This window comes from Pteropus alecto, unplaced genomic scaffold (assembly GCF_000325575.1).
Source record: "Pteropus alecto unplaced genomic scaffold, ASM32557v1 scaffold164, whole genome shotgun sequence".
NCBI classification, from domain to species: domain Eukaryota; kingdom Metazoa; phylum Chordata; class Mammalia; order Chiroptera; family Pteropodidae; genus Pteropus; species Pteropus alecto.
In genome coordinates, this window is record NW_006439568.1 from 4,536,519 (window position 1) to 4,559,799 (window position 23,281).

Below are 23,281 nucleotides of genomic sequence, written 5' to 3' on the forward strand. Positions count from 1 at the left end.
TTCAAATATTCCCACTGTCCCTGCTCCAGGAGAGGAGTTGCTATCACCTTCCTTTCGCAGTAAATAATGATGCCTCTCTCTCCACAGAACAGCAGACCTGAAGATGGTTTCAACTGACTAAAAAGTTTAACCTAGGCTGGGACCCATAGCTCACTGCCCGTTTGTCCCCTTAATGAGTCTCCCTTCTTTCTTCATATTTCACAGTCTTCTGAACTAGAACTGTCTCACTCACCATCATTATCACAAATGGTGATCTATACAGGTATAGCGACTGCCTGTGGTTCTTTGATGAGTCAGAGCTTAGGAATCATTTGGTATCTCCTAGCAAAGCAGCCGGCTGTTTGTTTGCAGAGGCCTGTATTTTTTTTCCCCAGCAATTGTAAACAATCCCTTCTTACTTAGCATGAGAAGTCTGCCAACTTCTTTAAAGCATTGGCCTTCTGAGACCTGGGTTTGTAGTCTCAAATATCCCCACTGTTTTCAGTCTTGGTGCTGTTTTTCTGTGATGTCAGTTTTGGGCTGAGTGCCTGCCTACACAGGTAAGGTCAAATGCCTCTCCTGTTAGGAGACAACAAAAGGCAGGCCCTTTCGAAGGTGGGGGTGGGTGTAAAACAGAGGACCACAGAGACATGGTACACTTCTCTAATCCCACGTACCATTGTGTGAGCTGCCCAAACAAGAGTCAGGGATGAAGGGCACATTGTTTTTTTAGCCTGGGGGGCTAGTGTTTCATGTTGACCATAGTTTGTCTGCACGGCACACCTTCTCTGGACCCTTCTGGCCATTTTCTCTGTGGTCCTGTGGCCCCATCTTCCTCCAATAGCAGAATGATACAAAGCCCATCACAGCCAAGTGCCCCAAACAGATTGTAGGAGGATTTCAGAGAAGCTTAAAGCAGGGCCCCTTCTCAAAAAGTTGACACTACGTTGAGATAGAGAAGGAATGACAAGCGCTAAATTTGGTGGGGCAGATTTAAAGTTCAAGGAAAGAGCTCCAAATGAATGGGGGTGATCCAAGAATGCTTCAAGGAAGTGGTGGTTGAGGCACCTCAGATAGCCCTTCTCACCAATGACACTCCCCCATCCCCTCCCCCAAGATGAGTAATCTTAGCTCTCTGAGCCTCAGCCACCCTTCTCTAAGTCCTGCAGTTGAAAACTTTCCTTTTGCTTTCCAGCGTAGCTAAGGCTGAACCAGGAAGCAGGAAGTTTACCTTGGTGCATAAGAAAATAAAAATAATAGTAAGATTTTTATGAGTGCTTACTGTATACAAGGCACTATTCTAAGAGCTTTATACAGTAGGCTGTTTGTTTTACCAAGCAATCTAGGTACTAGCTGAGTGAGTCTGACAATTCGGGTATGTACTGGAGCAAATCAGCATAGATAGGTCATTGGCCTTCGCCTACAAGTAAGCCCTTTGGGGCAGCCACCGCTTTCTTAAATGGCCTCTTATTGCAAATGAAATGAAAAATGGGGCTTTTTACCCCCCTTTTCTTTTCCTTCTGTCCCTTTATCTCCGCTGCCAAAATGGTCTTACTTTGAAATCTTTCCACCTTTTCTAAAATTGTCTTAAAGTACCTTGGAATGTGATGATAGTATAGGGCTGGAGAGGTCTTTTTTCTTATTATAGGACTGTGCCTATAAAAATCAAGATTAGTAAGAACTGACTACAAAATAGCAACTTACTGGCTATGATTGAACTTAATGAAGAAAGCCTCTTTAAATGGCTTTGCTTATTTTAAAAATAAATGTCGCGGTTCTTAAACGGTGGTGGCTTGTTAAAATTTTCTGTTGCGATTTTCCATTGGCTTTGTATTTCCTTCAAATGGACATAATTCAACTCTCAAAATAGCCTCTAACTGAATATATTATTACTTAAAAGACAACATAGAAGCAAGCAACATACATAAACCCTATAGCCCTTCCTTCCAAAACCTAGTAACTAAGCAAAAAGTTCAGGGGATTCTCTTGGGTTAAAGCTGTTCTACATTCTGCAGTGCGAGAGCATCATCAATTATGTCAGATTCTAATGAAACTAGCTTTGGAAATGAGTCACTCGGGCTGAAAGCAGGTTATTGGCGTTTCTGTGAGGAAAGCAAGTGCTCCAATTCCTTTGAGGAATGTTTTCAATTAGAAAACAATAAGATGAAATATAAATATTGCAAACTTCTAAGGAATGGCCCCACGAAGTGGCCTGCCTGCTTTCTCAAGCTCTCCCCCGCTCTGGTGCATCGCAGGCCAGTCAGGGCACCTTCCATTTTGGCCCCTTCTCTTCAACTTTGATTGAAATTTCTCAAGTGAACCTTAAGGACTCAAGAGTTCTGCCCTCCCTTCGTCCTGCTCCTCTTTTTTGCTGACCTCAGAGCAGATAACTGACTGACCGATGGGTGGTTTCGTACCCCTGTCTTAGTGCAAGGAGACAAACACACGCCCACATGTGACACAGAGCCCGGCCCGAAACATTCGCCCTTGGCTTGCTTAAGAAAGTATCACTATTACTGTAATGGTTGTGAGTAGTGACAGATGTGCTGTGGTAATGGGGGGGATCACTTCATAAATTATATCAATGTCTAAGCATTGTACTGACGAAAAAAATTACAAATAAAAAAAGAAAGTACCCCCGAGAGAGGACATTTCTGCAGTACTCTCTCTCAAACCTAAAAATATCCTGTTTTCCTGAATGAAGAAAAAAATTACAAATAAAAAAAGAAAGTACCCCTGAGAGAGGACATTTCTGCAGTACTCTCTCTCTCAAACCTAAAAATATCCTGTTTTCCTGAATGAAAAGGAGACGGCTGAAGACATCAGAAAACTAGGTAAATGGCGTCAAGCGGGTCCTTACGAGGGAAGATTAACAAATGGTTGGTTACCTATCAAGCTGGTCCCTATGGGTCCAGAAACACTGAGTATATTGTTGGCAATGTCATGTGCCAGCATTTTAGCAAGATACTCATTGTACTTATGGAAGCGCTAATTAAGAGACTGTTGTACCAACAGGAACTTTTTTCAAACCCTCTTTTTTTTTTTTTTTTTTCCATTTACACAATGTCCATGGAATGGAGAAGTACAAGTGTACCTCCTTTTACCCAATAGATATATGTCCAAAAAAGATGTAAATCGTATTTTAAATTCAGAGGAACTCAGAAAATTAAAGTACTCTAATATATTGGTGTGATTTTTTTAAAACCTAGTTTCCGTTTTACTAATTGGCATTATAAAACTTGCCTTGCATATAAATACATACCCCCGTGAGAGTTGGGAGAGTCGGGTACCCACCTTCTTATTATATCTTTGTATTTCTCCTGCATCCCTTCTGTGGAAACTCTTCAGAAATTTCCAGAAACTTTGAAATTACATTGTACAGTAGACTAGAACTCAGCCAGCCCCCCCACACACACCCCAAATGATGGCTTAGCCTACAAGGGAAATAACACACATGACCTGAGGTGAACCTCCACATCCTTCAGTGACCTGGGAACTGGGCAGTTCTGTCTTCTCAGCCCTCATAAATATATGCGTCGTGAACTCAGCTTGTTCCATTTAGGACCCAAGGTCTTCACCTCGCAGCCTCATGCCTAGTGTTACTCAGTTCCGTGAAATCTAAACAACTAGCACTGTACACGAAACATCTCCTAGAAATGGAGTTCGTAAGTCAGATTTTTATAAATGTGATCATCTTTTTAAGGCGCGACAGAAGCAGCTATTTAAAAAAAGCAGCTTGGGTACACTTTAGGAGAATTGTATGGCATGTGCATTATATCTTTTTAAAAAGCAACTTGGGGTGGATGCTTTTGCAAAATGAAGGCATTGTGTATTCCAGTGATACCAGTCATGGCCCCTCTCCTCACCCTCCATTCATCATCTTTGCTTAAAGTAATATTGTAGTACCCTTAGTTAAAGAGAGCAGGGCTGTGTGTTCGATATAATGGCAGGCACTGTTGGGAATTCAAAAGAAGCAGAAGCGCCCATCCCTGCCTTCCACAGAGATGTGACAATATTCGATCCTAACAGAAGAAAGTCTGTGCCTGCAATAGACTTCTTCTGAGGGAGTTTGATTGTTTTTTTGCGAAGCATGTATGTTTGTGTTTTATAACCCAGTAAGTTATTTATAGAAACAGCTCGGATTAAAGTATAGCTGTCACACACATGCCCTCTTGTCTTGTTTTTCCTAGTTATTGCAACAAGGAAGTATATAATAAGGAGAATCTTTTCAACAGCCTGAACTATGATGTTGCAGCCAAGAAGAGAAAGAAGGACATGCTGAACAGCAAAACCAAAACTCAGTGTAAGCCGTTTTGAACTTAACGGAGAAAGCTGTTCGAAGATCGTTATGATTGGTTCTTTAGGGGGGAGAAATTCACACCTTGAATGTTCGACATCTGCTTCAGTGTTTACTGTGTCATTGATAGAGGATTCTGGGAACTTTGCACTCAGAAACCTGGCTGTGCATTTTACAAGGGAGATTAATGTGTTCTTTATAGTCTTGTTTATAAGTCAGTTGCTAGTTGGGGCATTTTTTTCCCTGCTTGTCACTTATATTTGACATAGTTAATTTAGTTATTTATACAGCGATATGGTCAGCTGAATCGGATCCAGTGTGCGCTTATTCTGAACTGTGTTTTGAGGCTTTGAAAATAGATTTGTTTCTCTTTCCTTGTATAAATACTAGTAACATTTCTAGATGCTGTATGTATTAACAGAGTGTAAAGTTCTATTAATAAGCATGAATTACAGATCTTTAGTGTAATCCATCTATACTGCATGGTTTCCTCATGTTATCTGTTTTATTTCTATGCTTTATAGCCTTATATAAGTTGTAGGCTTGGCATTTAAAACAAACTTGTACTTAGGTATTAGATTTTTTTTTTTTTTTCATTTGGAGCTATGAAATACTAAATCTGAGTATCAAAGATTTGGAGTGCTTTGGACAAAGTAAATTATAACCCCAGTATTTATATGCTGCAGAAATTAGGCATTTGCATCCTCTTAGATGGTCAGTAGAGTTTTTGTACTTTTTTCTCAAACCTTTTCACGCTTTGGAATAAATGAAAAAGAAACAAGTTTAAAATCTTGGGCATGTTATAAATTTTAAAGCCGGGTAATTTTTCTTTTTGTCTGTCTAGATTTCCACCAAGAAAAATGGATCTATGTTCACAAAGGAAGTACTAAAGAGGTGAGCATCCATCTGTTGATTAAATTTATTAAAGGGTAGGCATAGCTTAATGCCTTTCCCAACAGAGTAGGTGGGAAATTGGGCAACAATATGATTGCAAATCATGACTGTCCTCTGGGTGTGGGTGGATGGTGACTAGCAGCTCACTAAAACTAGCCAACCATCAGAGTTTGAGGCTAGAGAGAGAGAGAAGCAAAAGTTACTAAGTGGATCCTTCCAACCATTTAGTGAGATGTTATATGTAAAAGTGTCTATAAAGATTAATATGCCACCTCCGAAGTATTATTATAAAGCCCCGACCTTTCCCTCAGGACAGTCCCTCCTTTTTGTTCTCTTTAGAATTCAATTCAGTTAAGTTTTAGCCCTGGAATGACTGGTCATCAAATACAGCAGAAGTCTTAGTGCCTGTGCTGTGTGAGGCACTGAGCTAGATGTAGAAGGGGTCAAGACACTGTAATACCTACATTTGCATGGCACTTTATAAAACCCTTTTACGTGTATTTTCTCTCTACACAGGCATTTATTGGCTCGGACAACTAGGATACAAAGCAGTACGATAGAATGATAGAATTTTTTTCACTGTCAGGGACCTCGGGGGATATCCCTCTGTGATTTGAGGCCCAGAGGGGGTCAGTGATACACCGGAGCCCACCCATACTTCAAGGAGAGCTGGGACTATGAGTCAGGGCTCTCTACTGCCAGTTCCCTGTGGGTTCATAGGTCAAAGATCAAAACTTGTGCTTCCTGGTGAAGCCTTAAAAATGCTGCTGCTGATCACAATGAGAAAAGCACTAGAGAGCTGAGGCGAGGTAGCAGGCAGAGCTGGCAGACAGGTCTCATCCTCCTCTCAGGAGTACGTGACAATGACCCACCACCATCATCTCGCACATCACATATCCAGCTCCCACCCTTTCCCTGAGAAGCAACTACTTGTGATTTTCCCTGGCTGTTGTGTGCAGAGAACAAGGATCTAAACGGTGCAAGTCACAAAGAGGGGTGTTTAACATGTGAATCATTGACCAAAGTACCCGCCAGCTGTACTACCCCCATATTTGTGGCTCTCGGGAAGGGAGGTTCCCAGAAGGAGCAAATGGCCGTGGCTACCTAAGGCAGGCATCAAGCTTGTTCGGTAGAGTCCAGGTGGATCGTCTAGAATAACCTCGGTTCCCCTTCTTCTCGTGTTTAGCGTCATGGTTATTGCACGTTAGGGGAAGCGTTCAACAGGCTGGACTTCTCAACTGCCATTCTGGATTCCAGAAGATTCAACTATGTCGTACGGGTAAGTCTCAAGCACCCGAAGGCTTATCCAGCCTCTCTCTCAAGTCAAATGGCCTTTTCAGGTTATCTAAAGTAGTTTTCCCCAAAGAAACGACATTGTAGGACCCTGGGAATTTTGAGGGAAGCAGGAAATGGACTCCTCAACTTCCCTCTCTCCTAACGTACTTCAGGTTCTTATCTGGATCCTGTCAGGATGTGCCTGAGGTTGGCACTAACGGATGGACTGCCGTGATACCCGTAATACCTGGAGGGAGGCACCCTCAGCCCCCAAGGACAGATGGGAGCATGCTGCAGCCAGCACTGGCTCTGGTGGCAATGATAGCAAGAGAGGATTCAGACCTTGGCTTGTTTTAAAAAACCTTCTGATTGTTCACACTGCCCCATTCCTTGTCCTACTGCAGCTGACTCTAGGCGACCCCAAGGCATTCTGAGTTTAGACCACAAAACTGGATGAGTTCGAAGCACCTAAGTGCTGCTTTCCCGTGGCTCCCTGCCAGCCCACTCCCATGTGATAACAATATTTAGTCCTGTGTTTACCTAAAGCTTGACACTACCTTTTGGGGTCACTTATGTTTCCTTTTAAACTCTGTGTTGAGGAAGAAAAGGTTTTTAATGAGCTTTAGCAAAATATCAGTGATGAAGATAGTGAAGCAAATAAGTCTAACCATGACCTTCAAGTCGGCGGTTCTTCTTAACTGGTTTACAGTTGTTTTTCCCCCTGAGCATTTTTGTCAGTGGCTCAGCCTGTGAGGCAGCAGCTGTTTGGATTTTAGGCTCAGAAGTAGGAGGGAATTTTCCTCCTGTGGGTGTTGAGTGGTTTGGATTTTATTTTCTTTTTCCTGGGTTGTTGTGCTTCTCGGTGCCATGTCATAGAGTCAGATGATTGCAAAGACTCGGCCAGAGAAATGACATTCAAGCTCCCTTGAGTCCTGGATCGTTCACCTGTCATCTGGGCAGATGCAGGGCTGCCGTCCCAGCTGACCTGACAGAAACCCAGGCCTCCTTGGAGGTCAGACGCTCTGAGCTGCGGCCCTGACCACGTGAGCAGATCTGTCCCCTCTTCAGCTAAGCCCTTCTTCTGGTCCGAAAGGGTCAAAAATAAGAGACCGTCCTGATGAAATGTTCATGTCACTCAGTGTGACTCTGCCACTTCAGGGAGGTCACTGCAGCCTGCAGCCCAGTCCAGGCTGGTTGGAGACAGGCCCAGGAAGACTGGAAACTCTGTTGCTAAGAATATGAATAGTTTCCATCCTCTAGGTGTTAGAAAAAGATACCCAGATCTGGCGTCTTGATTACAAACTGGTCAGCCAAATGGACAGTTTTTAGATGGTTCTCCTTCCTACCTGTTTTTCCTTTCACAAGAAATAAAATTAAGCAAAGGAACATAATATAACAAAACTATGCACGGATCATAACAGTGAAACTCTATTTCATGCAAGTATGCGCGTTATCATCCTTTATCTTTTCAATAACCCTCTGAAGTGTAAGTACTTTTATTGTCTCTGTTTGAATCAATGGAGGTACAACAAGATAAAGTGACTCATTCAAGGTCACAAAGCTACATAAGTACAAATCCAGGATCTGGAACCTGGGCAGTCTCAGAGCCCACACTCTTAACCGCAACGATGAGTTCTATGTAAGAAGAGGATTGAAAGTTAAAATGGCCTGGGGTCAGATCCCCGCTCAATCATCTCACCATTTCATCTTCTCTGAGACCCCTTCCCCTCTGCAAGAGGGACTTGCAACAACCTGAACTTCAAGGGTAGATATATTTTATATGAAAAGACTCTGCAGACCAGAACCTATTCTATAAATTCAGCTTCTAATATTTATTATTACCTACTTACTAAAATTATCATTGATTCCTCCTAACGTTTATCAACATTTTTTAGTCGATAAAAATGTTTTTCTACTTAAAAAAAAATAACCGAGGAATCTTGCAGTTGATTAAGACACAGCGCAGAGAACCTGTGTCTGATAATATCTAATTGCAAAATATATATCACGAGCACTGAAATAATTTTGAAGTTCGAGAAACGGCTGAATGCTTTCAGAGTTGTTAGGTTCAGAAGTAGTGGAAAAATCTTTCTGTTTTGGAAAGAACAATCTTTTTTTCCCCTTCACTGTTAGAGCCCTCTGTAATTTGAGAAATAATATGTTATTTTTATGAAGAGCTTAAAACATTTTAATGATAGGCACTGCATTTTGAGGCTTTTCTTCTAAGGAACTCAATACACTTCTCATCTAGTCTTCTTATCCTTAAACCAACTCTGCAGCGTAGCCTGCCAGTACGTTATCCCTATGTTACTACCTCGAACTAATGGTTCCTTAATGCCGCAACGATTCTTTAGTTCCAGTAAGAAACCGAACCAGTTTTGAAGGCCTTAAAAAAAAAATTTTTTTTTTAAATCTCTTTAAAGGCAAACTACATTTTTAAAAACGTGGTGTTCATGCTGGCTGTCACCTTCCGGAAAAGAGACATGGGAAGGAATAAAAGAGATGGCCAACACTGCTATCTCAAGATGTCATAATTTTGATCAGTTAGCACAAAAATTTTGTGGAACTTTCGGAATCAAAAATTTTAAGGTTTCTATTTAGCTTTTTACCTGACCTTAGCTGGCTTTGGGCTACACTCGTTGCCTGTACCCTCTTCCCCACACACCCCCAAGTGGCTTAAATACGATTTTAACTGGGGGTTTAAAAGATGATTTCAAATCTTTAGAAGCAGCCAATTACTCACGCATGAAAGGTCATTTTAAAGAACTTGGTTTACACCATGCCCCAGGACCAACACATTTTGGAAATTCCCCCGAGGAGCTGGAGAGGGTTCCAGGAGCTGGGCTGTTGGTGGGGTGGGAACTGGGTAACCGCAAGGAGGCCAGTGCCGACTAACTTGCCCAGGGCACAGAGAGGCCAGCGAAGGAAGCGGGTCTCCAATAAACTGGGAGAGGGTTTCAGAGACCTCACACTGGCTCACGGCTCTGTGAGGTGACCCTACTGTGGCCCAGTGGTTCCCAGAATCACCTGTGAAGCTGGTCTACAGAAGCCCACCTCTAGAGCGTCTGATTGAATTAGTTGAAGGTGGCGCCCAAGCTTTGCTACGGAAATTTATCCTCCAGCTGATCCCCAGTGTGGTTTCAAATTTGTAAAGCAGCTCAGAAACTACTTGGGAGCCCAAATGTTATATTTTGCAAGCCAAGTTTTTAACCAAGACACATTGAGGCAGGTGCACAGGAAAGAGCTTTAATTGCTTTAATGGCATGATGGCCTTTGACCCGCTCCTCCCAGCTCTCTCTGTGGAATGAGAATGTGTCACATAGATGAGAACTACAGACGCCACGTTCAGAACAGAAAGGTCTAGGAATACCCTGAGTACCAGTTTCCTGACTGGAATGAACTGACCCGGATGTGCTAGTAGATCAGGAAGGACAAACAAAAGCTTGCCACCACATCCTCTCTGTCCTTCTGCAGCAAAGACGAACTTCACAGCCTAAACCGATGCACATTCTTTTTTTTCTTATTTTTATTTTTTTGCATTACCACCCTAAGTCCATTTGAATGTTTCCAGCAAGTTATGCATTCCTACCACCCCTAAAAGTCTCTTCCAAAAACATGTTTTAGTTTAAATTGACTGGCGGTTTGGCAAATGGAAGGCTGAAATATGGCATGATGACTCAAATGCAAACCCAGTGCCTTCAATTAAAAGGCGTGCCGTCGCCAAGGCCCTGGCGGGTCGTGATGTGCATCAGCGGCCTGGCCGCGTCACCAGGTCCCTCTGCCACAGTGACCTTGGATTAATTTGCTGCTGCACACACTCGGTGGCCTGCCTTTGATGGAGCATAGCCTCTGCCACTTTGGATCTTAAAACTGGTGGTATCTTTTTCCACTGGGACTAAGAAGCAGGGATGGAGGAGAGGAGGCCAGCCACCTCAATGGCAACAAAGTCAAAATAGCAGAGCCATGAGTGTATTTGAAAATGACTCGCAGAATGGTTGGGGCCCGTGAGAACTCACTGCAGGGCACTCACTCACAGTACCAGCACAGGGCGGGTCCATCAGCGAATGCTGATCAGGATGTCAATGACTTTGCAGAAGAAAGTGTGCAGTTCTCAGAATTCCTGGCCTTCCCAGTCATAAAATACACTCAGGGAAGCAGACCCTGCAATGTCTGGGTACCCACAGAAGTGGGGGACACTCCCAGATGCGAGAGTATAACCACAGATGAGGAGAAGATGCAGAAGTAGAGAGCTACCTGAAGAAGTAGGGGTGCCTACACAGTCACGGAAGTAATAGGGTGCTTGCTAAAGCAGGAGGGTACCCACAGAAGTGGGGGCATCCAAAGAAATAGGGAAAGGTTGAGAGACTGGATAGTGGTGTTTCTGGCCATGGACTCCTAACTGGAAATAAATAATGAAAGCATGTATGCTCCATGTATGTATTTTCATAAATTTACTTGTAAGTCACATACCTTTAAAAGGTGCTGATAATGGTATCTACCCCATTGTGTGGCTGTGAGAAACTGAATTTGAACATATGTGCTTTCAAGGAATGCCAGATACACGGTAAGCGCTGGGTATCAGTCTTTGCTGTTGCTCTCATCTTGAGGGTCCTAATTACAGGCCTTAGAAAACACACAAAACTAGAAGTTGAAGATGAAATGAAGCATAGAGATTGATGTCTTACGATTTTTCTACCTGATTTTTCTTTCCCTCCCCACTTTGGAGACTGCTAGATCAAAGGTGTGCCCGTGTTGTATAATATCTTTCTTGAAGACTCAGAATCTAAACGTATCCCATCCCCAGGACCAGAAGTGTATTTTATACTAAAACTCTACCTGGGTTTCTAGGCTAAATCAGGTGCTCGTTATATAGGGGGACGTGCTAAACTGGACAGGTGAGCAGAATTTTAGGTGCCAGTTCAGCAGACTTTTCTCCCATTCAAGTAGGGGAGGTTCCTGAGAGCATTTGACACGGTTCTCTGAGCTGTTCCGGTGGAGGGTAAGAGAGGTTTATTTTAAGTATCTGTGACCTAGGCTCCAAAGGCCCCTCAAGGAAGTGCCCTCTGATGGCAATCAGTTGACAGCATCCTCTCGTTAGGTCCCAATACAGAGCAGATTGCTTGGGGTGAATGCTTTCAAATCCCTTAACAGGTATTTCTGTATTAAGCCCATACCATATACCTAGTGTTGCCATAGCCACATGAGAATCATGTAAGAGCTGGCCCCTGCTTGTCAGGAGCTTCTGGGTTACTCTGGGGGAACAAAGCACAATGACTGAAAAGTGAGTTTGGTCCTGTTTGGAGGATGGAGGAAGGAGCACTGAAGACAGCTTCTTGGAAGAGGCAGAACCTGAGCGTCTCCTTCCTAGATAGAAGGCTCTGCAGGGGCAAACAGCATGAGGAAAAGCCTGGAGACAGGAGAGAACGGAAGTAGAGGAGTGATAGTGGACCAGGGGCTGAGGGCCACATGACATCCACCTTCAAAGAATCCTAGCATAGAGGTGAGAAGGGCTGGAGTAGATGGGGGAGCCCAGTTTAAGCAGGATCACTGAGTCCAACAGAGCTGCTCAGACTAATGCAGCAGAGAGTAGGCGCCATCGCAAGTTCAAAAATATCTAGGATGGATAGAGGACAGAGGGGCAAGTTTCTCTCGGCCGAGAATACAATTAATTCATGTAAACTTGGCCTGCCTTCTGAGGATTTTAACACCCTCAGTTAGATCTTTCACTTGTAAATAATATTTACCCAATCTTGACATGCCTGAAGATTATTAATGTAGCTAAGATCTTCTCTCTTCCAACCTGTCAGTGTTCAAGCTCAAAGTCAGGACAAAACTTTCCAGGTTTTTAATCTGTGTTATTCATTGAATAAATAAGGGTCTTGGAAGTACACAGCACTCAGTGCAGGCAGAGGCACTGCCTGATGTAACCAAGAGTTTATTGCAAAAGACATAATTTTCCTACGGGCACCCAGCATGTGAGAAATGTCAGGGCTTTCTTGAAGTTTCGTGAAGCTTCTTTCCTATCTTTGATAATCCTGTGCATGTTTTCCACTCAGACATAATTCAACTGCAGAGCACACTGTCATAGATGACAGAACTTAGGGATAAATTATATTCTTAATATTCTGTGCAAGATAGAGTATACTTGATTATAAGCCTCATGGTTAACTTCAGTGTGGTCTTGTCTCCAACGATAGCAGGTAGGGCAGCTGCTGTTTTTTGTTGATACTTCTGAAGCCCCCGTTGGTCGGTGTCCCTCTAGAACTCAGCTGCTTGCCCTCCTGGAAAGTGTTTGCAGTATGTTTGCATTATAAGTAATTTCCTCCTAGGGCATCAGCTGGGTCCAGACCCCGCAGGGATACCAGCCGGACAATTCCGACCATCTCCCATTAACCTTGATTGTGTCATTTGACCATCAGAACCCTTCTCATCGATAGCAGGAGGAATTTGGGTATACCGTGTCCCAGGTCCCCTCCAGCTATAACACTCCTTGATTCTAAGCTAATGTATTAACAAGCACATATTTGTTGAGTACCTGCCATGTGCCAGGCTGAGGTAGAGTCGTAAATGAAACAACTTAGGCTGTCTTGAGGTTCGTATCCCAATTAGACAATCAGCAAGTAAGTAAACTATCATTGTGGACATGTATAAATGGAACAGTGAAGGACACTGAAACCACAGTAAGACAAAGATGGCGACTGGGAGGTTTCCACATACAATGGTCGCGGAAGGTCTCTGAGCTCTGAGCAGCTGGCATATGAACAGAGACCTGGGAGATGGGATGGAGCCAGCACGTGAAGATGTGGCAGAGGCAGAGGCAGAGGCAGAGGCAGAGGCAGGGGCAGGGAAGTGGGAATGAGCTGAACCTGTTCCCGGAACCAGAGGTGGGCTCTGTGGCCAGAGCAGAATGAAGTGGGGAAGAGCTGTGGAAAATGAGGCGGGAGGAGGAGCGAGGACCAGAGCAGGGAGCACTTTGCCAGTCACCGGAAGGAGTTTGGATTTTTTTCTGAGTGCAAAGGGAAGCCGTTTGAGGGTTTCAAGCAGAGAAGTGACGTGAGCTGATGAACCGAAGGGAAGAAAAGGTACAAACCCTGCTTCTTCTGTGGGTAAAGTGAGATAGGAGGGAAGTCTCCCTTCTGCTCGTTCGTCTTCCACAAACCACTTCAAACCGTGGTTGACATCCGCTCCGAGATTTGCTATACAATATTGCTTGCAACTAGATTTTTCTCCCACTCAATGTGAGCCAGCGCTGAGGGGCAGGATGTGGTTTCGTCATGGGTGACCACCATCCCTTCCTCCGGTAGCCAGAACCATTCTTATACTGCACAACTAGTCACTGGAAAGGATGCCAGATACCCAGACTGCCCACACGGTGATGACACCATGGAACTCAGGAAGAGCCAAGAACCTTATTCCTCGTCCCCCTTCACCCTCCTGCCTCTCCTTAAACACAACCACAAATTACTGGCACCTCGGCTAAATTTTGCCCAGCAGAAAACAAACAGCCATTTCCAGACAAGACATTTTCCCCTGCTTGCTTTTTCTCGTGGCTAGGGCCAAAGAATCCAATTGGCTAAGCCATTTTGGTAAATAAATTGCTAAGTACAATTCTACTTTCCTAGGCTTACAGCTCTCTTGACACAGAAATAATATAAATAAATTCTGTTCTCTTGACCACAAGTTTCACACAATACTACCTATTGGTTCTGGGCCTGTAGCATTATGCTCATATGGCAAGTAGACCTAAAGCAATTGCCTCATCCTAAACATGTTATTAACTTTCTATGTATTATTTCTCCCTTAATGTTAAGAGCTGATTCCCTGTCACAATATATTAATATAAAATTTCTAGACTCTGTTTCCCAGAACATAACACATGGTATTGCTACTATTTTGAGAGCAAAGTTTGGCCCTATGTGCACATTTGATTGATCTTAACAAACCGAAGTCCTGAAGCTATTAAAATATATATTCTCTGTTAGATGTATCTGGGCTCAAGTCCTGGCCACTTACTAATGCTGGTATGTCTTAGGTGAGTTAACTTCTGTGAGCTGCAGCAGCCTCTTTTATCAAATGGAGAATCCACCCCGTTGGGTTGTCATTGAAGATTAAACAAGATCACACATGTAAAGTGCTTAGCACAGTTACTGGCATGTAATAAACACCCGTTATTATTAGCAAAATAAGACTTCATGGTAGATACAACTATATAAGTCATAAAATGTATCGACACTAACTTATCAACAGATAGGGAGCTGTTAAATATATTACAAGCACAATAAAAATGACAGGAATATTAAAATTCGAAAGCATTTAAGTATATGGTTGATAATACATAAAATTGAAATACAGGGATTCTAAAAGTCTTAATACCAGTCGTATTTTACCTTACTAATTCACTATACCCTCCCTGGCAATAATTTTACCTAGTAATATTCTCTGTATTATGATAAAATAGAATAATAATTTGTTGAGCATATTCTTGGTACCGGGCACTGGTTTATGACTGCTTTATGAATATATTTAATCTTCACAGCAACGCCGAAAATAGATACTACTATTATGTATATTTTACAGATAGGGAAACTGAGACAGGCAGTTTGACTCTGTAGCCCTCACTCTTGAACTCTATGATATATACATCAGAAGTTGGCAAACTATGCCCCCTTACCTGTTTCCGTAATTAAAATTTTATCGGAACACAGCCACCTATGCATTTACCTACTGTCTACAGCTGTTTTTACACTATGACTGCTGAATGGAGTAGCTGCAACATAGGCCATTTGGCCCAGAAAGACTAAAATATTTACTATCTGGCCCTTTACAGAGAGAAAGGTTGCTAACCCTCAATATCAACTTTAAACTTCACTTAAAGATTGGAGTTTGGAAGGGGAAGAAATAACGTCTTATAATAATAATAATGCCTTGTGTTTGTTTTTTACCATGAGCTTTTACATATTTATCTCATTTATTCTCATAACAACCCTGTGATGTAAGTAGTCTTTTTAAAAGTGAAGAAACTGGGGTTCTAAGAAGTTCAATGACTTACACCATAAACTAGACAGTAAACTCCATGAGTCGGGATCATGTGTCTTTGTCTTCATAGCCACATCACCTACTAGGCCAAAACGGCCACTCAAAAAAAAAAAAAAATACTTGCAAAATGAATGACCAATGTAAAGGTCACCCAGCTACAGAATCTAAATCTTTTCCAATTCCAGGTTCTTTCTCTTGATCCCACAGCTGCCTGCAGGTGAAAAGAGGAACCCTCCCTTGAGGTTAGGATTAAACATGGGGTAGTTAACACGTCATTCTATTCTGCCGCCAATTGACAAGTTTTTGCTGTTGTATTCCTCCTCCTCCTTAGTCAGAGATCATCTCTTTTCCTTCAAATGCATAGTCATGACTCTGAGAGTGTTCTTGTCCTTGTGATTGGTGCATTTTTAGACAGGATTAAAACTGACACCCTCATGAGGCGGTAGTCACATGGAATCTGGGTCTTGGATGGATTTCAGGCTGAGCTCTGCCCGCCCTCCTCCCACCCCCTTGACCTACCTCCCGCCCCCACGATGAGTCACAGCGCACAGCCTACTGCCCTTCCAAGAGCGACTCAAGGCTTTGTTTTCTTTCATCTTGCTTTGCGCTGGTCATGTGAGGCTCAGGGTATTAATAGACCATCGGCTTGGCCTTCTGAATCTTGTTGTTGGTCAGGGAGATAAATGAAAGGTTTGGCCAGTCCCTTTGTGCCATTATTCACTCCTCTTTTGACTGTCACGTGCTGGCTGGTGACAGCTGAACCAGACAGGCAGAGGGCATCCAGTGTGGTCACCACCCATGGACAGGGCCTCTACTGATGTTCTGAATTAATGCCTTTCTTGGTGGCTACTTGGTCAGCTCCTGACTTACAACCTTGAATCACAAGTACTAATCTTAACAAACCAGCCTCAAGCCTTTTCTCGACGCCTCCTCCCAGTCAGATGAACATGACAGCATCTCTGCCTGCATGTATGAGAGATTCATAAGCCAGGCTGGAAAAGGTTTTGGGTTTTTTTGTTTGTTTGTTTGTTTTTAACTTAAAGTAAAATTATGCTCAGGAAATTAAAAGTCTGTACATGGTCTGACAGGCTCCCTAGGGGCTCCATGGGGACAAAATTTTTAAACAAATGTCTTGGAAGCAGAGGTTCTTTGAATTGCTTGGGGGCTTGGATCCAAAGATTTCAGTTCTCCTGTGCAGCCCAGTGTTTAGAGTGTCACTTTGCTAGTTCCTTCGGCCTTGATGCCAGCACCCAGCACAGTGTCATGCTCAGTGTTTATCGACCTGAAGAAAAGTCAAGCTGGGGCCTGGCCAGGAGATGAAACGCCCTTGGGAAGTTTCCTAGGATCAGAGATTCGAGCTCTAAAATAAAGCAGGGGGCCGGCTTCTCGAAGTCTAGTTTTCTTTTTAAGTCTAACGCTAGTTAGTTTTACTTGGGGGCCTGGCGGGTTCTGGTAAAATTAATTCTTTTCATTTTACATCAGTTCTTTTGTTTGATAACGCCACGAAAATATGAGGTGTGTTGAGGACTCTGCTGAGCCTCTCACTGCTGATGGAGTAGTTCGTAAGGTTTAGTCTCTCAAGCCTCACTTTGCTCATCTGTTAAACAGGTTGAACCGTATGATCTCTGAGACCCCTTTCCAGTCTAAAGTTTCATTTGTCAATAAGAATCTTTGAATTTTTAAAAACCTTGCCATATCTGTAAAGAATTTTGCTATGGAAAGGAAGAAAGATTGGGCTAAGGATGCACCAACTTAAATTATTATTTTTATTTGTTCTCGTTTGGCAATAATGGGGGTGGCGGGAATGGGACATACTTCTTCAATGAACAAACCCACCTTTACTTTCTACCTAATTTATGCCATCCACTGTGCTAAGGGCTGTATGTGAGTGCCCTCATTTAAAGCTCTAATTTTTAGTAGTACAGATGAAGAAACTGAGGCACCAAATAATTCAGGAATTTACCCATAGTTGCAGAGCTAATAAGTGGTCAAACCATGACTTGAACCTAAACCTAGAGCTGCAAAGGTCTTAACCTCTAAGTAGAAATTTGTCTATATACTATACATCCACGAATTTCTCTCTTTTCCAGTCATTGGCCTCTTTCTACAGAAGGTGCAGTGAAAGAGTCTAATTGATAGACATTTTTATGAAACGCTGCATAAGCAGGAGAGAGATCTGAATAAGAATTGACACCTCCTTGGAAAGTGCACATTGATACTGAACACGAGCTTTTAGGTGCCTTGAGAACTGTCAGTGCCAGTGGGAAAGAAGTTCAAGTGCAGGTAGAGGAATTACCATCGGGAATGTTTGTATGGGACTCAGACATTCGCAGGGCATAGGAGGTTTTGTTCCCTTAGGAGTACGTCAGCCTCCCTCGCTGAAGTAGGACAAGTAGAATGAATTAGCCCCAGCTGAAGCCAAACTCTTTATTTTGAAAAGAAAAAAAGCAATTAAATATTCATCCTGATTCCTGGGTTTTGAATTACCCCCATTTGTCTTTCACTTTGAGCATCTGCTTTTTATTGCATCGTGTCCCTGCCTGCCATTTATCTCTCCCCGTCAGTCTGTATCTACGTGTCATGTGACTCAAAAGTGGAGATTAGAGGAGAAAAATATCTCTGTATTCTAAGCCTGGCAACTTCTATTTTTATCCACAGCTGTTGGAACTGATAGCAAAGTCACAGCTCACATCCCTGAGTGGCATTGCCCAAAAGAACTTCATGAACATTTTGGAAAAAGTGGTTCTGAAAGGTGAGCTCTCTCTCGCTCTCACCCCTTTTTATAGCATGGGGACGGGAAGATGGATTTTCCAATAGAGTGGACATGTCGTTAGAATTAAGGGACTGTGAGCGGATAGAAAGGAATAACTCCAGATGCATTTCAGAAGGGCCAGATTCCAGTTCAGAGAGAGGTACAGCTCATGCCTGTGACAAAGAGTGGGACCATCAACCTCCCTTCCTTTTATTGGCATCATCCATTTGCCCTGCTGTGAGCCTCTCAGGCTTCTCAGTGTAAACACATGTCCCGACCTTGACGACCAAGCCTCTGGATTCCAAATTCCTAGAAAATTGAGCTGTGTGAACAGGGCAGAATAGATTCATAGACTATCTGAGTGAGGAGGAACCTTAGATCTCTGGCTCAACTGACTCATTGTGCACATGGGGAAACTGAGGCCCGTGAGGAAGAATGATTTGTTCATAATCGTACAAAGAGTCACCCATGCAGGATTAGAACCCAAGCTCCTGACCCTCACCCCGTGCACCTACCGCTGACCACCTAGAAGGGACATAGCGCCGCAGGGCAAAAGAAACTGCTTTCAGGTCGGGTGAGTGATGGGTGCTGGTGTAACAATGGAAGAGAATGAGCCTCTGTAGAAAACCAGGGAGAAAAGAACAAAGAGGGACCTAGATAATTGAAACTCTACCCAGTGACCTCGAGGGTAGAAGCTTAGCCAAGTGGAGAAGAAACACACCAGCAAGAAAGAAAACCCTGTGCCTAGAGGCAGTGCCCAGGTAACACGAGCAGAAGCGAGAAAAACAAAGGCCCACTTATAAAATATAGAGTTCAGTAGCATAAGCGGTATTTCTTTTTTCTTTCCCCACTCAAGTCCTTGAAGACCAGCAAAACATTAGACTAATAAGGGAGCTACTCCAGACCCTCTACACGTCCTTATGTACCTTGGTCCAAAGAGTCGGCAAGTGTGTGCTCGTCGGGAACATTAACATGTGGGTGTACCGAATGGAGACGATTCTACACTGGCAGCAGCAGCTAAACAACATCCAGATTACCAGGGTAAGCAGAAGCCCGGCCTCCTCCCAGCAGGAAAGACTTCAGTCCACTCCTCCACTGAGATGCCGGGCGGCCTTGCCAGGTCCTTGTCTCTGGTGATGGGAGAGCCTGGGCCGTTCCGTTCTGACGCTTTGGACAGGGTGCTGGAGAAGGGCCGGGGGGCTGCCTGACCAAGGGAGGGTAGGTAGGAAGGAGAACTTGGCAAAACAGGATCAAAGCATGTGAAAGATGGCAGCCGACTGAACATGATGGGAAAACCAGAAATCCGGCTTTGGGGAAGATGTTGGCTCTCCCCCTGACATCTTTAGTGCAATTTGGCGATCTCTCTTCTTTGCCCATTTCCTCTTAAAGGCATGTGTCGCTTACAGCTTTCGGGTGCTGCCTTGAATACAACAGAGCTGTGATGGCAGTGACTTGGAGAACTCGTATCAACCTTTTAAAATTTTAGTGCCATCTCGGAAGCTAAGCAGGGTCGGGCCTGGTTAGTACTTGGATGGGAGACCACCTAGGAAGACCAGGTGCTGTAGGCATAAAAAATAAAAAATAAGGGATTGTAAGCTGACAGGGTCCTTGCAATCTGTGAGGTCAACCAAGGGTTGACTTGCCTAAAAAATTATTAAATAAAATAAGATAAAATTCTAGTGCCAGTTATCCATAGTCATGACATAAATAAAATAAATGAAATAAAATAAAATTCTAGTGCCAGTTATCCATAGTCATGACAAAGGAAACTCGATGAAAGACTGTGAACATACATGTAAGAAAAGACAGGAGCGATTCTAACTCAAAACCAAAAATAGGTCACATTACCAGCTTAACTACTATCAGTAGTTGCTTTTAGCTTTTAAAATGTAACTTGGCTCTTCTTAATAATGAGCGGAAGGACTAAGGCTCACAAAAAGTGTGAGAAAGAGGCTGGTATAATCTCCTAAGGCTCACTAATGGACAGGCACACTTAGGCAGCTCATGTAGCACTTGGCTTACTTATCTAATCACTGACCACGGCTGTTTTAAGTGGTTCCAGTGGTTCCGGGACCCAACTTGATAAAGTTTGGGTCTGCCCCACCTCTGGAGAAAGTAACATGAAAAAAACCTCTTTGATCTCTTTTAAGTAATTATTTTACTATATGATGGTTTCAAAATCCAATGTCTTCAAAATCCCAAATCCTTGACTTTACTGTTAATAGCCTCTCTGTGCCTTAGTTTCTTAAACTCTGAAACAGAGGGAATAATTAGAAGCCTGGGGGTTATGTGACTTCCTTAGAGTCACGTGGACTATGATACACACGCGCAGACGCACACAATGCGCAACACGAGCCCAGCTAATCTTTCAAAAGTTATCTCAATTATTTGATTATTATAAGGGAATATGAGTATTTCTTAAGAACATCTACCTGATTTAATAATTTATCCCATTCCCATCTCTCAAGTGTAGACATAGTTTGACAATGTGAATTTGAGACCCAAATTTCCACTTTTCTCTCACAGAAAACCCACTTACATCTTCTGCCTGATTCCTGGCATTCTCTATAGCCTGAACTTAATACTTATTGCTTTTCTAAGCCCAGAAGAGAATTACCCAGCCAGTGATATAAATGAGTAAGTCCCATTTGTCCCCAGGGCATCTTCCCTCCAGTAACTCTGGGACACCCATTTGGCTGGTCGTACTTGCCCAGACCTGGCCTCTGTTCCCTTTGTCCACCTCACAGGAGCCCCCCTTGGCCACGTGCACCCATATACCTTACACCAACATGGGCTTACTTCCCCAGGGTTCCCCTTACTTGATCCATACACAGTCTTGGGAGGTAGCCATTGCAGTTGCTATTACTCTTCATGGGGTGGAACCAGAGAAGCCCAGTAACTTTTCATGAGTTATACAGCAATTAGGGCCAGAGCTGAGGCCAGAATCCTGGACTCCTTATTCCTAAAATGGCAAAGCTTTCCTAACGTCAGTAGTTTCCAAACTCTTTTTTCAATCCAGCTTTCTTCCAACTATTTATTCAGTGATCCAGCTTTTTGCAGGCCTTTTAAATCCAATGAAATCCCACGCAGGACCAGTCAAACACTGAGGTTCACCTCGCTCCCCCTTCTGCTCACCACACTCCAGTCAGGGCAAGCTCTTCTCTGCTCCATGCTTGGTCCTATGTTGGGGCTTTTGAGCTTGCTGCCTGCCCTGATTCCTCAATCTATTGAAGCCACTATCATTTCACCTTCTTTAGAGCAGTTATCACCACCTGAAGTCATCTCATATGTGTATTCACTTTCCTGTCTCCGTCCACTGGCTTATCAACTCCACAAAGAAGGAACATTACCATCTCGTTCCCTGCTCTGTTCCCTCTACCTGACACAGCAGAAGGCAGTCAGTTAATTTTAGTTGAGTAAATGAATGATTGAAAGGAGGTCTCCTCCCACCATGTGCCTGAAGCACTTGTTCAAAGTTCAGAGAAATACAATTGGAAAATATCGCCCTATATTATGGATGATGATGAAAATTTACCAATTGCAGGATTGGGGGCAAGTTATCAGCCTCTTCACGTCTCAATGCATATCTCATAGCCCTGGTGTGAGATTCAATAAGTTAATACGTAGAAAGCACTTGGAACCGTGCCTGACGTGTAGCGAGTATTGTATATGCATCAGCTATTATTGTTATTAAGGGCTCCCTCTGTGGCAGACACCCTTCTATTCCTTTACATATATTAATTAACTCATCTAGTGAATAATTACAAGTGGGAGTCCTTACAATAGCTAATATTTATTGGGCACTGTGCTAAGGACTTCCATGCATTATCTCATCCATTCCTCCCAACAACACTATAATAAGATATGCTTTTCCTCACTTTATAAATGAGAACAATCAGACTGAGTAGTTAGGAAGATTCTGGCCAGGGCCCCACCACCAGTGAGATGTAGCACTAAGATCAAACCCAGGCCTGTCTGCAGAGGCTGTGCTTCTACTCGGCACGCTCTCCTCCCTCGTGCTTCCCAACCCTCCTTGGCTCTGAGCTGCATGATTTTGAGAGCAAGGAGCCCGGAGAGCCCTAAAGAGCTTTTCACACAAATGCCCAACTCTCCAGAGGAAAAGATCGAAGAGGCAGGGGTGACTTAATTACTTGGGTCTGGACTGTATTTTAAAGCTTACTTTTTAACAGGCTGGACCAAAGAAAAGTATGTTACTACACAAAAATGTTAAGGTGACATTTACAGTAATTTCTTTCTATTTGCCAAAATTCTATCGGTGTCTTCCCAGCTCATAATCTTGCTTTCCTTCAAAATTTCATATCTAATCCTATGGAGCCAATTTTTATTGGTAAAACAATTAACATAATAAAAGATGAAGAAAAAGAGAAATGGTTTATAGGGAGAAAAATTAAATAGAATCACAGTGTGCTGTGAGCAAGGCAGGGTTTTGAAATGTGGGGGGCAGGGCGGACATACAGGATTTTAGCCGAATGCTTGATTGCAGGAGCGAGAGTGACTTATTTTTCTCATATATGTTTATATATTCAAAAAGAAGAAAGCATGCAAGCAGTTAACCATTTATCAGGAATAAGGGCTTGGCATGGGGTCTGGGCAAGGATTTTGGAAAAGTTCAGGTTTAAAAATTTGAGCGTGAACCCTGCCAAGTGGACTTTAATAGGAGTTCATATAATAATTGGCCTGGGACTTTTAACCAAAAAAGTAGACGCTTTGAAGTGCTGGAAACAAAAAAGAAAAGCTCATGGCAGTTTTATTAGTTCATATGATCAGCAGCAGATGATAAACGACAAATAGGTCTCGGGCCTTCTGCAGCCCAGCAAAGTCCTGAGTTTTGCAAACAATCGAAAGTTCAACCCAGCAGCCTGAGCAATAAAAATTGCCAAGTCAGAGGCACTTCTGATGAGGTAGGGGTCTGAAACGGCTCCAACTCTCAGATCGCTGGGGCTGGAAGGGATCTGCAGATTCTTCTAAACCAGCTCATTTCAGACATGGGGAAACTGAGACCCAGACTTCCTGAGGGTACCGGGGAC

At 43.2% G+C, this 23,281-nt stretch overlaps 1 protein-coding gene across 1 annotated transcript in view; it reads left to right on the top strand.

The window, feature by feature from the left end:
• Positions 1-23,281, top strand: part of FBXO32 (F-box protein 32) — a 32,248-nt gene that overhangs the window by 1,813 nt on the left and 7,154 nt on the right. The window contains exons 2-6 of the mRNA XM_006916573.3: positions 4,170-4,282; positions 5,121-5,170; positions 6,357-6,449; positions 18,140-18,233; positions 19,090-19,274. Coding sequence (XP_006916635.1) covers positions 4,170-4,282; positions 5,121-5,170; positions 6,357-6,449; positions 18,140-18,233; positions 19,090-19,274 — 535 coding nt within the window. The remainder of the gene's footprint in view (positions 1-4,169; positions 4,283-5,120; positions 5,171-6,356; positions 6,450-18,139; positions 18,234-19,089; positions 19,275-23,281) is intronic.